Source organism: Oreochromis niloticus, linkage group LG20 (genome assembly GCF_001858045.2).
Source record: "Oreochromis niloticus isolate F11D_XX linkage group LG20, O_niloticus_UMD_NMBU, whole genome shotgun sequence".
Classification (NCBI taxonomy): Eukaryota; Metazoa; Chordata; class Actinopteri; order Cichliformes; family Cichlidae; genus Oreochromis; species Oreochromis niloticus.
The window spans coordinates 21,483,537-21,497,944 of record NC_031984.2 but is presented as its reverse complement, the minus strand read 5'-3'; the positions used below and the strand labels follow the sequence as shown (position 1 = coordinate 21,497,944).

Genomic DNA, 14,408 nt, shown 5'->3' with positions numbered 1-14,408 from the left:
ACATGGTCTGATAACTCAGGACTGTTTTATGCAAGGCGAATATTAGAGGAGTTAATATGGGAGAAACATCGCCTCTCTTGCTAGAACCTTTACTGCAGCATTTTCAATAAGAAACAAGCTTATTTTCAGGAAGCTACTGAAAACCTGATAAAAGGGGAACTGCAATAGTCCAGCCTAGAAGTGATCAGTTTATGAACTCCTGTTTTTCATCATTTGGCAACACTGAGCAGGATGAAAGGAGACAGTCCTTTAGACTTTTTGAGTTTAGGCCAGCGCCTGTTTTCAGATCATTAGTTGCTGTTATCATCGCTGTCATGAGGTTACAAGTCATAATGACGAATGCAAAAATCTTTATTAGCAATAACATGCTTCACATTTTAATACCAAGAAACAGTGCATTGTGTTTACTTAAAAAAATCTACATTGTGCAACTTGCCCAAAGCTGCCAGAACACTTGTAAACACCTGAAAACTGAGGGTGTGTTTGTGCTGCATTGGGGCGAGGAAGAAAAAATATAAGCAAAGAAATGCTGAACGAACCTTTTAAATTTCTCATTGGCCATTTCTGCATCCCCCTGGAGACAAACTAAGCATTTTATTATTATTATTTTATCCTGGTAAGGACATTTGTTTCTCCGAGGCGAACTCTGACACACTCACACGCCCCTTTCACACACTTTGACTGCTCAGGCGTTTAAAGCTGAGGCTTTGGGCAAGTTGCGACCAGTGTGCACTAGCAGGTGATACAAGTTGTATTTTTTGTTTTTAACACCTACCTGCCACTGGCTCTCACAGTTCTGCCATATGGTGTTGTTGTTTTTTCGTCTTCAGTTTGACTTGTGTGATTGTGTTTGTGCCACTCATTTCCCACTAATACACTTCTGTTAAAATCCTATGTCAGCATTTTTTTTTCTTGAGGCAATAACAAGAAATATGAGTAATCAGAACTCGCTGTGACAAAAACAAGTAACTGTGATGGTGACTATAAAGACATTGCCATGCCTAACACTGATCTCTATATTTGAAGATTTTTCCAAGTTGAAGTTCCAAGATGAATGCGCAGAGAAAATACTCCTAAATTGATCTTGTTTCTTGATAAAGTGGTGCTCCTAATTAATTAATTAATTAATTAATTATTCATTGCCAAAAACCATAAACCACTGATAATGACATGACCGACAGGACAGTGGACTTTAGAAACCAAATATGAGCTCAAACTTAAATTAAAAACGGAGTTCAGTTGGCCAAAAGCTGCTCTCTTGACACTGTGGGATTGCTGGGGAGCGCTCTGGGCGTTTTCAGCAGAAGTTTCACCCCCCTCCCTGCCCCCCCTTTCACTGGCTGTTTAAATCTTGAGAGTAAACCTCTGTGAGGAGTCACTGTCTGCGCGACACAGCCGGGAGACGCAACGATGGAGATTTTCTGCGTGTTTTTCTCCGCAATTTTCGCCTATGTGGTCGGCGATGCCATCCCTCATCATGGAATCCACTGGACATACAAAGGTGGGCATTTTTCTTTCAGTGTGTCTGTATTAGTTTTAATAGAATTTACTGCATTTTTTTTTTTTTTAAAATCACCTCAAACTGCGCTTTCACTGAAGTTGAGGTGTGGTGCGTAAAGCGTGCGTAAAGCCGTTTATTGTGCAACACAAATAATTAACAAATAGCATTGTAAAAAAGAAATTAAGTAGTTGAAATGAAAATGGGGTTATTACTGTTTATTCACAAAGATCAAATTCCTTTGACTTGGCTTGGTGTCCTGGTTTGACGCGCTGTGCGTTATTGGACAAATACTTCGGTTAACAGCTGGCTGACTCTTGTAAAAACCATGAAAGAACCATTTGGTGTACAGCGCAGCTGCTGCTAAGATTCTGGGGATGAATGTTATTTGAAGACGCAACATTATTCTGCTGAACAAGTCCACTGCGTGTCAGGAAACCAGCAACATGTGAGCTGGGTGGTTAATCCATTTCAAAGAAAGGCTAATGTAAATCGACAGTTCAAACAGTGTCAGTCTGTTCATGGATTTACCTCACTCTAGGAACCTTTTGCCATTTAAGCGGATAATCAGCTGTCTGTTTTTCCATACAGAGGGCGCTTTGGATCAGATGCACTGGGCAACCCAGTACCCTGCGTGCGGGGGTAAGAAGCAGTCCCCGATTGACATCCAGCGGCGCAACGTTAGGCATAACCCTGACATGTTACAACTGGAGCTCAGCGGATATGACGCGCAGACAGGGACTTTTCTCATGTCCAATAACGGGCACTCCGGTAAGACAAGTCGCCCCCCCCCAAAAAAAAAAATAAAAAAATAAATAAATAATATATATATATATATATATATATATACATATATATATATATATATATATATAAAACTATCAAGCATATCTTTACGTGGAGGATTCAGGTAGAATTTCCATTTATCTATATTTTCCAAGACTGCAATAGTTTTTGGAAAAGTCATCACTGCATCACATCAACAGCACTGATAACACTGACAAGAAATGCCTGCTGCTGAAATAAACGTAGGCCAAAGCTTTCTGGAAATCAGACACAGCAGCAGCAGCTATGTAAAGTATTCATGATTTGTGATGATATATTGGTGTCACCATCAGTTCAAATCGAACTACCTCCCAGTATGAAGATCACTGAGGGACTCCCAGGAAAGTACACAGCCGTCCAGATGCACCTGCACTGGGGCGGCTGGGACTTGGAGGCCAGTGGAGCAGAGCACACCATAGATGGGATCCGCTACATGGCAGAGGTAGGCTTACAAAACACAAAGGCTGTCCATTGCAGTAAAGCCAGGTTTTAAAGAACGTCCGTCTCATGCTCAACCAAACTGAGATCAGTTATAGGTGCAGAAGTTTAAAGGGATGATGGGTTTCATCAGAGTGAAGTCTTTTAACAAGGAAACCAGAATGACCTGCATCTATTAATCAGCCCTCTTTTGTGAAACCATTTCTGAGCTGCACACAAACAAATTTCTTGCTTCCTGTTGAACAGTTTTAAGACTTTCATTTCATAAAACAGCTGAAACAATCTGTTTATAGATTAAAACTGAATTTAAAGTTAGTAAATGCATTTCTATCTCCTGATATGTTTCCATCCAAATCGCAGGTCACTGAGCATATTTTGGGACCTAACCCCTCCTGACTCTTAACCTTCTCTTCCAGCTGCATGTGGTCCATTACAACTCTGACAAGTACAAGAGCTTTACTGAAGCCAGAGATAAGCCAGACGGGCTTGCAGTCCTCGCCTTTTTCTATGAAGTACGTGAGCCACAAATACCTCTTCCTCTCTTCTCTCTCTAACCACTTGGCTCGTACACAACTGCACAGAATACCAGTGTTCTTTTAGACAGTAGACCACAACTGACACCGTGAGAAAATAACAGACTTTGTGGTGAAAAAACAGGCATTTGGCAAACAGTCTAATAGTCTTTGAAGTCTGCGATACTTTGTTCTACTCATCCTGCCGGGTTAAAGGGTTATAGGCTCTATCGAGTCTTCAGCTACATGGCAACACAGTGAATGAGTGCTTGTTTCCACCGGGCTGCTCTGGATCTCAGACAGCCTGTGACCTTCAGCTATGAGACGTTTCCTTTCTTTTCCTTTGAGAGGTCATCGCCACAGCAACACCACAGCTGGCATCCACTGTGGTAGCAGCAGTTTGGAGTCAAATAATTTAGATGAATCCAAGTGAGAGTTTACATGCAACTGAGACTTTATTTTTACCTCTACAGCACTTTACTCATAAGTTAATATCTGACATCTATCAAAGAAGGAACATTAACCAGTCAGAATGACTAAAACGTATAACATATAACAAAACATGTGACTCATCAAATATATGTGACTCATATTTTTTTGTTTTTGTTTTTTAAAAGAAAGCAACTTTTTTGTTTTCTAGCTCTTTATAAAACAGGTCAATAAATCTGGATTTTTGGTTGTATCAGTGCCTTTTAAGCATGTTAAATACAATTTTATAATAAAGGTTAAAGCAACATAGATCCTAAAATACTGTAATATTTTCTCTAAAGCCTGCATTTATTGGATCAAGTCACAATGATCTCTTTTCACTGAAACTTTAAGCATCAACTTTAACACAGCTTTGTTTTATTTGTTTTGTCAGGATGGCCATTTTGAGAACACCTACTATAGTGATTTTATTGCAAACTTGGAGAAAATCAAGTATGCCGGTGAGTTACTCACAAAAAAACAAAAAAACAAAAAAAAGAAAAGCCCCACACTGCTTTACTTGGGGTCCAAATCCAAATGTGACCTCTAGCTGAGCCATAGCTGACTGGTTTAGTTTAACGTGGTGTTTGTGTAACCCTCACAGGTCAGTCCATGAACATACACCACCTTGATGTCCGCTCAATGCTCCCCGAGAACCTGAACCACTTCTTCAGATACCAGGGCTCCCTCACCACTCCGCCCTGCTACGAGAGCATCCTCTGGACTGTGTTTGATACGCCCATTACTCTGTCACACAACCAGGTAAGGCTGACCAGAGAGCCCTTTGCTCCAAAACTGATATATATATATATTGTTTTTACACAGAATGTTTTTTTTTTTTTTTGAATAAAGACTGAAAGATTCTGAAACTGCTGAAGGGAACGGGTTTCTTTTAAATCTATTTTGCTGCTGTGCCACAAACTTATCTGCTCCTCTGCTGCGTTCAGATCAGGAAACTGGAGAGCACACTGATGGACATGGACAACAAGACCCTCTGGAATGATTACCGCATCACTCAGCCTCTCCATGAACGTATTGTGGAGTCTTCCTTCTTGCCGCGCCTTGGGAAAGGAAGTGTGTAGCTTATTGTGACCACGCGATTGCACAATAATGTTAATTTGGTTTTTCCTTAGAACTGGTGTTAGGTGGAAGGAGATGTACAAGCTTGAGTCTATTTCTCAGTATTGCCTTTGACTATTTGTTTTTTCAGCGTTCTGTCGACAAGATGAAATAGAATCCAGGCTCCTCAAGATCGAGGGTCTGATAACATCCATTGGAAAGAACATTCATTCAGGTGCTTGCTTGTCTTAAAAACTGCCAAACATAGCTACATGTAAGAGATGCCTGTATTTACTTTGCAGTGTTTGCTTCTTTCTTCTTTCTTCCCTTTAGGTGGATTTCACAACTCAAGGCCTACCAGATATGGTGGGTGGTTTTAAAGTTTGATATTGATGTGCAATTAAAGTTAGATGGGTGCTTCTCCAGCCTGATTCTTGTTTTCTGTCGTCCTCAGAAACTGGCTCTTTGTTTCCTTTGGTGCTCAACTTCCAGGAGAAAGATTCTGACAGTTATGCTTTGGCCAGCCTCAGCCACCCCATGGACCTGGATGCCTTCACCGTCTGCATGCACGTCCTGCCTCAGATCGAAGGAGTCCACACCGTCATCTCCTACTCCAGCAGTGGCAATGACAATGAGCTGATGATCTCCCTTGGAGAGGACAGGGATGCGAGAGAAGTTGGCCTCTGGATTGGCAACGAGTTTGTCAACCTGCCGCACAACTTCAAGCCCAAGGACTGGGCGAACTACTGCGTTACCTGGTCGTCGCACACTGGCGGCGCGGAGCTCTGGATTAACGGCAGGGTGGGGGAGCAGCGGTACCTCAGAAGTGGTTACAGAATCAGATCTGGCGGTGTGTTCATTCTGGGCAAAGACCAGGATGGCTTACTGGGAATCTTCAATGCTGATGCCTTTGTGGGGAAGATGACTGATGTCAATGTGTGGGACTATGTGCTGTCCACAGCAGATATCCGAGACCAAATGCAATGCATGAATAACAGCACGGTGGTGGGAAATGTGTTCAGCTGGGGAAACACCAAACTGAGCATGTACGGAGGGGTGCAGCTGGACAGTCAGTACAGATGTTCCTGATGCTTCTGTTTGTATGAGCTTCAACACACTGCAACAAGCCAGAATATCATCTGTTGATGGTGGGGATTTGATCGAAGGGTTTATGGTATGTTTTACAAAGGACAAAATGCTTTTCAAGGCGCCTACAGGCCAATATTAAAAACACGTCACAGCTTGAGCCATGTACCGCATTCATATGTCATCAATAAAAGCTTACAAGAGACCTGCTGTTTGCTCATTGACTCCTTCACACCTCTTTAAGGCTGCATCTAGTGCATACACCGACTCACAGCAAACCTTAGCCTGCATGGAAATCTACCAACATCTGCAGGCACAAATACAAAGAAAAAGCACACAAAGGCATCTAAAATTAAAACACAAGTCTTCTACCACACACAGACTCCCTCGCTCCACACCCGCAGCGAATACTTCCTCTTCTATCAATGCCCTTCTTCTTTCTTCAGAAGGGCGTGGCCTTTAGTGCATCCTCTGGACTCTCTTTGAGCCCTTTTGGCGGGAGATCACCGTCACCCAGATTTAACTCCACTTTGTTGCTCTTTGCAAACATCTGGAAGACTTCCAGGAACGTCTTCTCCTTTGTTTCGGGCACCACCAGCCAGATGTAGATCAGGGTGACCAGACAGATGACGGCAAAAATGATGAAGCTGTAGGGGCCTAGGCCTCGCTGGGGAGAGAAGGAGCAGAGGAAATGTGATTTCTGTGTCCTCGATACGAAAAGTAAATATGTCGGGAAGACAAACAGAGCAAACAAGGTGAGGTCAAAAGTGAAACACTGCTCTTTATGGATATGTTTCTCAAGCATCTTCTTCCCTTGATTACACTTTCAGGTTTAAACATGTAAAAGGAAGTAAACATGAGATAAAGCTTATGTTTATATCTAAGATCACGTCATTCAGTCCATTAGAAAAGATGTTTAATCAAGGAAAAAACTACTGGACATAATGTCTCCTCATTTAAGATTGTACAATATATTTTCTGGTGTTATAATATTCAAGCTCCGACATTATGTTTCAGGCATTGTAGATGCAGTTAAAAATGTTTTGGGCGCTCTGCATGTTTGCATTCCTCATGTATCTGCCTCCTCCTCATTCCCTATGTTGTGCCTCCTCTTGTCCTCTCATTTTGTTTCCCTGTCTGTGTTTGTGTACGAGGAGTAGGTGAGCCACTCCCTTTCCAGTTTTTCCTACTTCTCTCGATGACCGAAACCAACACTGTTCTCTTGTGCTTAGATCCACCAGTTTCCCACCTGCCTGCCTGTTTTATTCAGCTGATTTGATCACCCCTGGCTCCAGTCTGCCCAGTTTACTGTGAGTCAAACAACAAGCCAGCTTTGCACACAGAAACCGTTCCTGACTAGTTCAGCAGCCACAAACACTAAGCCACCCACCCAAGAAAACTCACTCTTTTTTTGAGAATGCACAATAAATGTTCTAAGGTGGAGTGTGCATCAGGTAGGTGAGTGATAGGTCCAAACTGCATTCTCTAGCATGACAGCAATCAATAATAAACAGGAGGAACCAACTGATTTTTTTGTTTTGTTCTCAGTTTGATACCTGAATCAGTCCTCGGCCTCCATCTCACCCTATCCCCAGCATCCTCCTGTGTCACACAACTCTCTGCATGTCCTCCTTCACTACATCCATGGATCTTCTCTGTGTTCTTTCTCTTTTCCTCCTACCTGCCAGCTCACCAGCTTGTTTGCAAATCTATGCAAACTGCAAAGAAAATATCAAAGTAATCCAATTATAAGTGACATAAAGGATCACATTACAGTGAGGACGTGGAGGGAACTGCCTTGCTGGCTATGCTAAACAAAACATCTGCAACTAATTCCACTGAAGTATGAGCCTGTAAAAATTGAGTAACTAACCTCGAGGAAGGGGAAGATTAGACCAACAACGAAGTTGGAGAGCCAGTGGACGGAGCCTGCCACCATGAACGCTGCAGGCCTGGCTGTTTGCCGGAACATCTCAGTCCCCACCACAGGAGGAATGGGACCTGCAGAACAAAAATGCAATTAACCACAACCAAAACACTCGAGACAGACATCATGAGTCTTCACAGTAACAGAGGATGCTCATGTCTCAAACAAACTGAGTGCTGATGTACAAACTTTGATTATATGCCTGGTTACATCTAAACAACACTTCAGCTAATGGAGTGCCCTGCTGTAATCAGTATGTGTGTAAATACCAACAGGTGTGCTCAGACAGACTCACTCGGTCCCATGCCATGTCCGATGATGTAGATGATGACAGAGGCGATGCTGACATAGGGCATCCATGTCACAGTCTCCTGCAAACACAGACAAGCAGCTCTCAGTAACTGTTCCTTCTGAAGTTTGTAAGCAGGAGCAACATTAATGGCTCCACGCAGAGGCCTTGAGGATCAAAGGCAGATGATTAATGTGCCTACTCTCCACTGTGTCTCTAAATTGTGCCTTTACTGCATTTGCGGTTCTCTCTAGTAGTCAGTGTTTAGTGCCAGGTCTCATGACTCCTGAAAACAAAGGGGCCAAAATATCACTTTATTGTCTCAGACCATGATGGGAATCCTAGACGTACAAGATGATTACAGGCCAGTAATCTGTAGCACAGTGACACTGTTTGTTATTTTGGGTTTTTACTGGTTGCTTCTTGTTTAATTATTTTGCCAATCTGTCATCATGTCAGATTCTGCTGTTCCTTAGGTGTCCTGCAGGGGTTCTCACTGTGGCTTTTCAGAAAAGGCCAAAACATACAGACAAAGTGTAGGTGAAATTAAATCAAACATACAAAGATTACATCTTTAAATGGCTATCATTGTTGTCTTTGGCTCTGATCACTACCCGACTTGGCGCCACAGCCAGCTATGGATGATGATGAAACTCTCAACCTTGTAGCAGAACGCAAAAGAACAAAACTGGTTGACTTTGATTCAGTAATCAAAGTCAAATTATTTACTTATTATATTATATTTAGTTACTATATTTAGTATTTACTGCCTACTCAATCTAGAAGTGTGCAGGATGATGAAGAGGGACGCTTACTGGGAAAGTGGTTGGAGACCTTGAAGAAACATCGTCAAGGCATGAAAACTGCACACTCTACTACATGTTGCGTGGTCTAAGCGACAAGTTGAATTCCACCAACGACAACATCAAGAAAGCAAATGGTACCTTTGTGCCCTCAGCAACCGAACGCCGACATTGTTGGAAAGATTCTTCCGATGGCCTCTTCAACCATGACCCAGGCCCAACTACAGTGCCTCCCGAAATCGACCCCCACCATTCGCCAATGTCGGACACCGAACCAACAATCAAAGAAGTCAAGCATATGAATTGGAAAACACCCAGGCAGGACCACGTCGCTGCAGAGGCAATCAAAACTGGAGGGGATATCCTCATTTCTCGACTGCATGGACTAATTCGACTGATCTGGAGAACAGAGGAAATACCGGAGAAGGCGATTGTCATCCCACTTCATAAGAAAGGCCACAGCTGCGAGTGCAAGAAGTACTGCGAAATTAGCCTCCTTTCCATCACTGGCAAGATCACAATGAAAATCATCCAGTTGCGCCTGCAAAAACATTGCGAGCAGTCAAGCAAAGAAGACCAAGCCTGTTTTCGACCTGGGCGGGGTTGCTGCAATCAGATCTTCATTCTTTGCCAACTGATCATCTAAAGAGTTCGATGTGGACAGCGGACAGGGATTGTCTTCATCAACTGGACAGCCCGGTGGAGAACATACCCCCAACAAGATCATTACCGTACCGCCTTCTGCTGGAACAGAGCCCATCCACTGGAGAATCAGGTGTGACGTGCCCAAGAAGACTTGGATCAAGCAAATTTAAGATGATCTTAAACAACGATATCTATCCGTCGAGCAAGCAAAGGTCAAGGCCAAAGATCGCAAGGCCTTGAAATTCATTGTGGACCTCCTTTGCCAACCACTAGCTAGGGACAAAAGAAAAAGAAAAAATGAATCATTGTTGTCTGACCTCCAATCCACCTGCATCCAGTTTCCTGTCATTTATCATGTGCCAGATGTTTGGTTCAGCTTTCTTCTTCTTCTTTTTTTTTTTTAAATCACCAGAAGCCCTTCCTGTCACAATCCCAAAGGGATTTGGGTCTCCTCACGGCACTGAACTGGAATGATTTGCCTATTAGTCAGATCTCTAAGCCACCACACTATGGAGACAAAGGTGTTTTTAATCTCTCATTTTCAGCAAACACAAAAGTGATTGGGTAAATGAATAGCAGTTTCATGATCAGGTGCAGTCTTTACTTTTGTTCAAATTAAACTGATAACATATGTGCTTAATTTTTAATTTACTTTTTAATTTATATGCCTTTAATTTACTCCAGGATGATTAATGGAAAACAGCCACTAATCCTTTAAAAAAATCCATGTCGTTGTCATGCATATCATTGTCAACGTCTACAATCTGGAGACACCTTCATGAATGGAAATACAGAGGGTTTATAACAGGGTGCAAACCACTGGTTACACTTAAGAACAGGAAGGCCAGATTAGACTAAACTCTAAAAGGCCTGCACAGATCTGGAAAAAAAATTCTAGGGATAAATGAGACCAAGGTACAAACCTGGCATGGGCATGAATGACTTTAACCAGACCACTGGCACTTGTTGCTGACATGGCTGCTGATAGAAGTAACAGGGCAAACTATAAAGTGTACAGGGCTATACTCTGTGCTCAGATCTGAAGTGATCAGACAACGCTTCACAGTACAAATAGATAAAGACCCAAAGCATACCGCAAAAGGGTCCCAAGAGTTTCACAAAGAAGGAGAAGAAATGGGATATTCTTTGATGACCTGATCTCAACTTTGCAGTTTCAGCAAATGCAGAACTATGTATAAAACGTAATTCTTGGACCGATATTGGATAAGTTTTCGTTAAACCACTTGAGTAAAAGCTGAAAATTTGTATTTCATTCATATGTCATTTACAAATGTGTACAGAGGAAAAATACAAAAACCTGTTTGTAGAGGCCTTTTCAACAATGCAGGTTCAAACTGGGACCCTAGGCCTGAACTCTAAGTTAACCAACACTGAGTTGATGTTTTTGTAGTGAAGTAGATTTTGGGTAGGTTGTTTTTTTACGCGATGTCCGCGAGTGCAGCGCTAACATCCACACGCTTCCCAGCCGATAAGTAGAGGCCGTTATAAGAAACAGCCTCGCTTCACTACCACAGGGAGGCATTTGGCATTCTTTCCCCGTCCAAGGTGGCCGGGAGAGTCAGACGGTTAAGCACTGCAGAGTGGTTTTATTTCTTCAGGAAAGCTGCTTATTTTACTATTGCCCTTTAGAGAGTGGATTGTGCCACCCTACTGCTGTCTTGTTGTAGCCTTGTTGTTGTTTTACAATCATTTATGGACTGGCCTTGACTGGCTCCTTGTTTTATGGTCTCCTTGTTTTACTCTGAATTGTTTGTTATATTTTAATCATGCTTTTTTAAAGAATTGTATCTTAGGGTGTATTTGTTCTTGTTTTGTTTAAATCTATTTTACCTGACTTGTTTGATGTTTTATATGTTTTGTTGTTTTTTGCTTTAGTGGAGGTACGGCCGCTTGTTGTGGGGCTAGGCACGTGAGGTGGAATCCCCCCCATTTTAATTAACGGCCTGTATTGTCAGCCCTGCTACCTTAAGAAGTTCTCTAATTTTACAGCTCTGTGCTTTTACTAGTTTTTTCTAATAAATTTTGATTTGTAAATTTGATCTGCCTCACCTCTGCTTGCTAATAACGAGCCTGTGGGCTTTTGTAACTAGTATAACATTTGCATTGGCTATAGAAATCTCTCCCGGGGTGTAACTCCCTCCCCAGGTGGCGTTGTCAACACCCTTTAGTCACCTTTAATGGTTATCGTTCTTCGTGCCACCACATTCTGATAAGTCCATCCACTCTGACTTAAATGCATGAAAGATGAGTGGGGGGAAAAGCCATAATCGTGGTCTCAACAGCAGCAGAGTGCCTCTATTTTTTTATTGCACTTAAAACCATGACTAACACCTTCATAATGTGCTCGTCATTGATTAATTATTTAATAGAGCTGTAACCCACTGGGGACAAAGTGCAGGTAAGAGCAGAAAATTAAAATCAAACAGATAAAGATGAAGTCTTTAAAGGCCTGTCTATAGCTGCAATTAAATCAATCTCATGCGGCGTTACTCTCTGATCCACTGATCTTGAGATCATAAACATGGTCTTACAAATCTCCTCTGACTCTTTCCAGGTTGGGAAACTAATAACTGAACCAATAGAGGGCAGCAGAGTGACAGGTTGCAGGCATTAGTAGCACTGACAGGTCTGTACGGTACCTGCAAGTTGAGTGCGACAGTGAGCAGCACACTGGCTCCGCAGCAGATCCCAAAACCACAGAGGAGGAGCAGACGGCGACCTGAGGCCTCTACGATGAACACCTGCGATTACAAAACCCCTGTTCAAAGTGGTTATCTCCATCTCACATGATCAAACAACACACAAACAGCTCCTCCCCTCAGCTTTGCCGGGTACCTACAGCAATTACACTCATAAAGACATTCACTGCTCCCGTTCCCACTGTGACATACTGGATGTCACTCTCCCTGACTCCTGCAGAGCTGTATATGATGTCTGCATAGTAGTAGATCTGAGAGAAGAGAGAGAAATGCATTATGGTTATAACACGACAGCCTGTGAATAAGCAAGAACATAGATGTTGTCATGTATCCTGAAACCGAGTTATTGTGTGAGGGACGAGGACAACTGGACGGGCACGTCTCACCGCATTGACGCCTGACAGCTGCTGGCCCATCATCATGACAACTATGGAGATCAGCTGCCAGCGAAGAGAGCGCTGGGCCAGCAGGGAGAACACACTCAGGTGACCTTCGGCCTTCTCGGACTGGTCCTCCTGACGCATCTCCAACAGCTCGCTGTCCACGTCGTCCCACCCACGCAGGCGCTGCAGTGCTAAAGGTGGAAATGCATACAGTACCATAATGCTCAGTTTATCTTCGATGTGTAGTGTGGTTGTGCAACATTGCACTTTCTTACCTTTCGTTGTTTTCTGTTCATCTCCATTCTGGATGAGCATGTACCTGGGGCTCTCAGGGAAGAAGGGGAGCAGCAGGAGCTGAATCGCGGCGGGAATACCAGTAAGGCCAAGCATGAGGGTCCAGCCTGGACACACACAGGCAACACAGACACGCTTTTAAACCTATTCTTAAGACCATGTCTCAGCATCTGATGAATAAATGATCAAACATGTACAAACTTGAGTACCTGTGCTGTTTCCCAGTATGTTTCTAAGGCCCAGCACTTGGGCGCAGAGGATGCCAAAAGTGATGAAGAGTTCTGGAACAATGCAGAGAGCTCCCCTCAGGTTTTTGGGAGCGATCTCACCCAGATACATGGGCACCACAGTGGAAGAGAGACCTGCAGATGGGAAAACATGCACGGATGAAGCCAAACCGCCTCTACTCACGCCTGATCCTTAACCTGGGCTGTTGTTAAATTCGGGAGCTGACCTGCACAGATGCCTACTATAAACCTGGCCACAATGATGATCTCGTAGGACTTGGCGATCTCACTGACTCCCATCATTATAGCAGGGACGATGGAGAAGATGTTGTTGAAGAGGAGGGTTCCCTTCCTGTAGCAGGGATGAAGCATTAGTTGCAAGAAACATGCAGAGCGTGCTAAACTACACATGGAATAAAGCAGATTCTCACCTCCCAAGTTTGTTGGCCAGAGGGGCCACCATCAGAGAGCCAAAGAAGCCTCCGAGAGGGAACATGGACACGGAGATAGACCACAGCAGAGTCAGGATGTTCTCCTCCATCGGGCTGTGGTAACGCTCCGTGTAGGTTGTATTATAAAATTGCTGCATGAACTGAAAAGAGCAGGAGAGCACTGATAGGAACTAATTATCTTCCCAGCGAGTTCCATTCAAGCTTTTCTTTCTTTAATTAGCTTACCTGCGATGGAGAGTTGACCACAGAGACATTGTAGCCGTACTGGAAGGACGAACCAAATGCAGCTATGAGTGTTGCCAGCGCCAGGACTACAGTTAGCCTCTGTTTTTTGTTGGGGAGAGGGGGACAACATCAGAGCGCTATTTGAAAAGTCAGAAAAGAAAAGAAAATCGTGACCATGGTTGTGATCACACGTGGACTGTAACTCACCCCTTTCCTCTCCACAGGCTTTCCCCATTCCTCGGTGTCCGCCATGGCCGTGTTTGGGCTCGCTGTCACTTTCAGCAGTAATAACAGCACACTTTATTATTACTGCCCACTGGATCCTGCCTGCCCTTTGGAAACCAGATTAGAGAGCGTGGCATTGGTTTGTTGTTATCACACTCATGTTGCTGACTGTGCTCTCAGGTTAATTTTTTTTTTTTTTAAATTTTTCTTATGTAATACACCTGGAAGATTAAAAGCGGATTTGAATGTTGATATCTAAATCTTACATTGCACTGTACCCTTGACTAAACAAGATCAGTGGATGCAGCTGTCATTAAAGGAAAAAATGATAA

General features: G+C 43.2%; 2 protein-coding genes across 2 annotated transcripts; one reads left to right on the top strand and one right to left on the bottom strand.

The window, feature by feature from the left end:
- The first annotated feature begins 1,347 nt into the window (after positions 1-1,347).
- Positions 1,348-6,091, top strand: ca6 (carbonic anhydrase VI). Its single transcript, XM_019350066.1, has 10 exons — positions 1,348-1,501; positions 2,090-2,269; positions 2,617-2,765; positions 3,178-3,273; positions 4,136-4,202; positions 4,346-4,503; positions 4,689-4,815; positions 4,952-5,035; positions 5,134-5,166; positions 5,255-6,091. Exons 1-10 carry the CDS (start codon positions 1,411-1,413, stop codon positions 5,887-5,889), a joined length of 1,620 nt encoding a protein of 539 aa, XP_019205611.1. The 5' UTR covers positions 1,348-1,410; the 3' UTR covers positions 5,890-6,091.
- LOC106098215 (solute carrier family 2, facilitated glucose transporter member 5-like) lies at positions 6,036-14,183 on the bottom strand. The gene is made up of 12 exons (XM_019350068.2): positions 14,059-14,183; positions 13,852-13,950; positions 13,606-13,766; positions 13,402-13,526; positions 13,157-13,309; positions 12,929-13,054; positions 12,657-12,844; positions 12,411-12,521; positions 12,211-12,312; positions 8,109-8,184; positions 7,760-7,887; positions 6,036-6,553 (listed from the first exon to the last, which is right to left on the bottom strand). Exons 1-12 carry the CDS (start codon positions 14,101-14,103, stop codon positions 6,329-6,331), a joined length of 1,539 nt encoding a protein of 512 aa, XP_019205613.1. The 5' UTR covers positions 14,104-14,183; the 3' UTR covers positions 6,036-6,328.
- Positions 14,184-14,408: the final 225 nt, after the last annotated feature.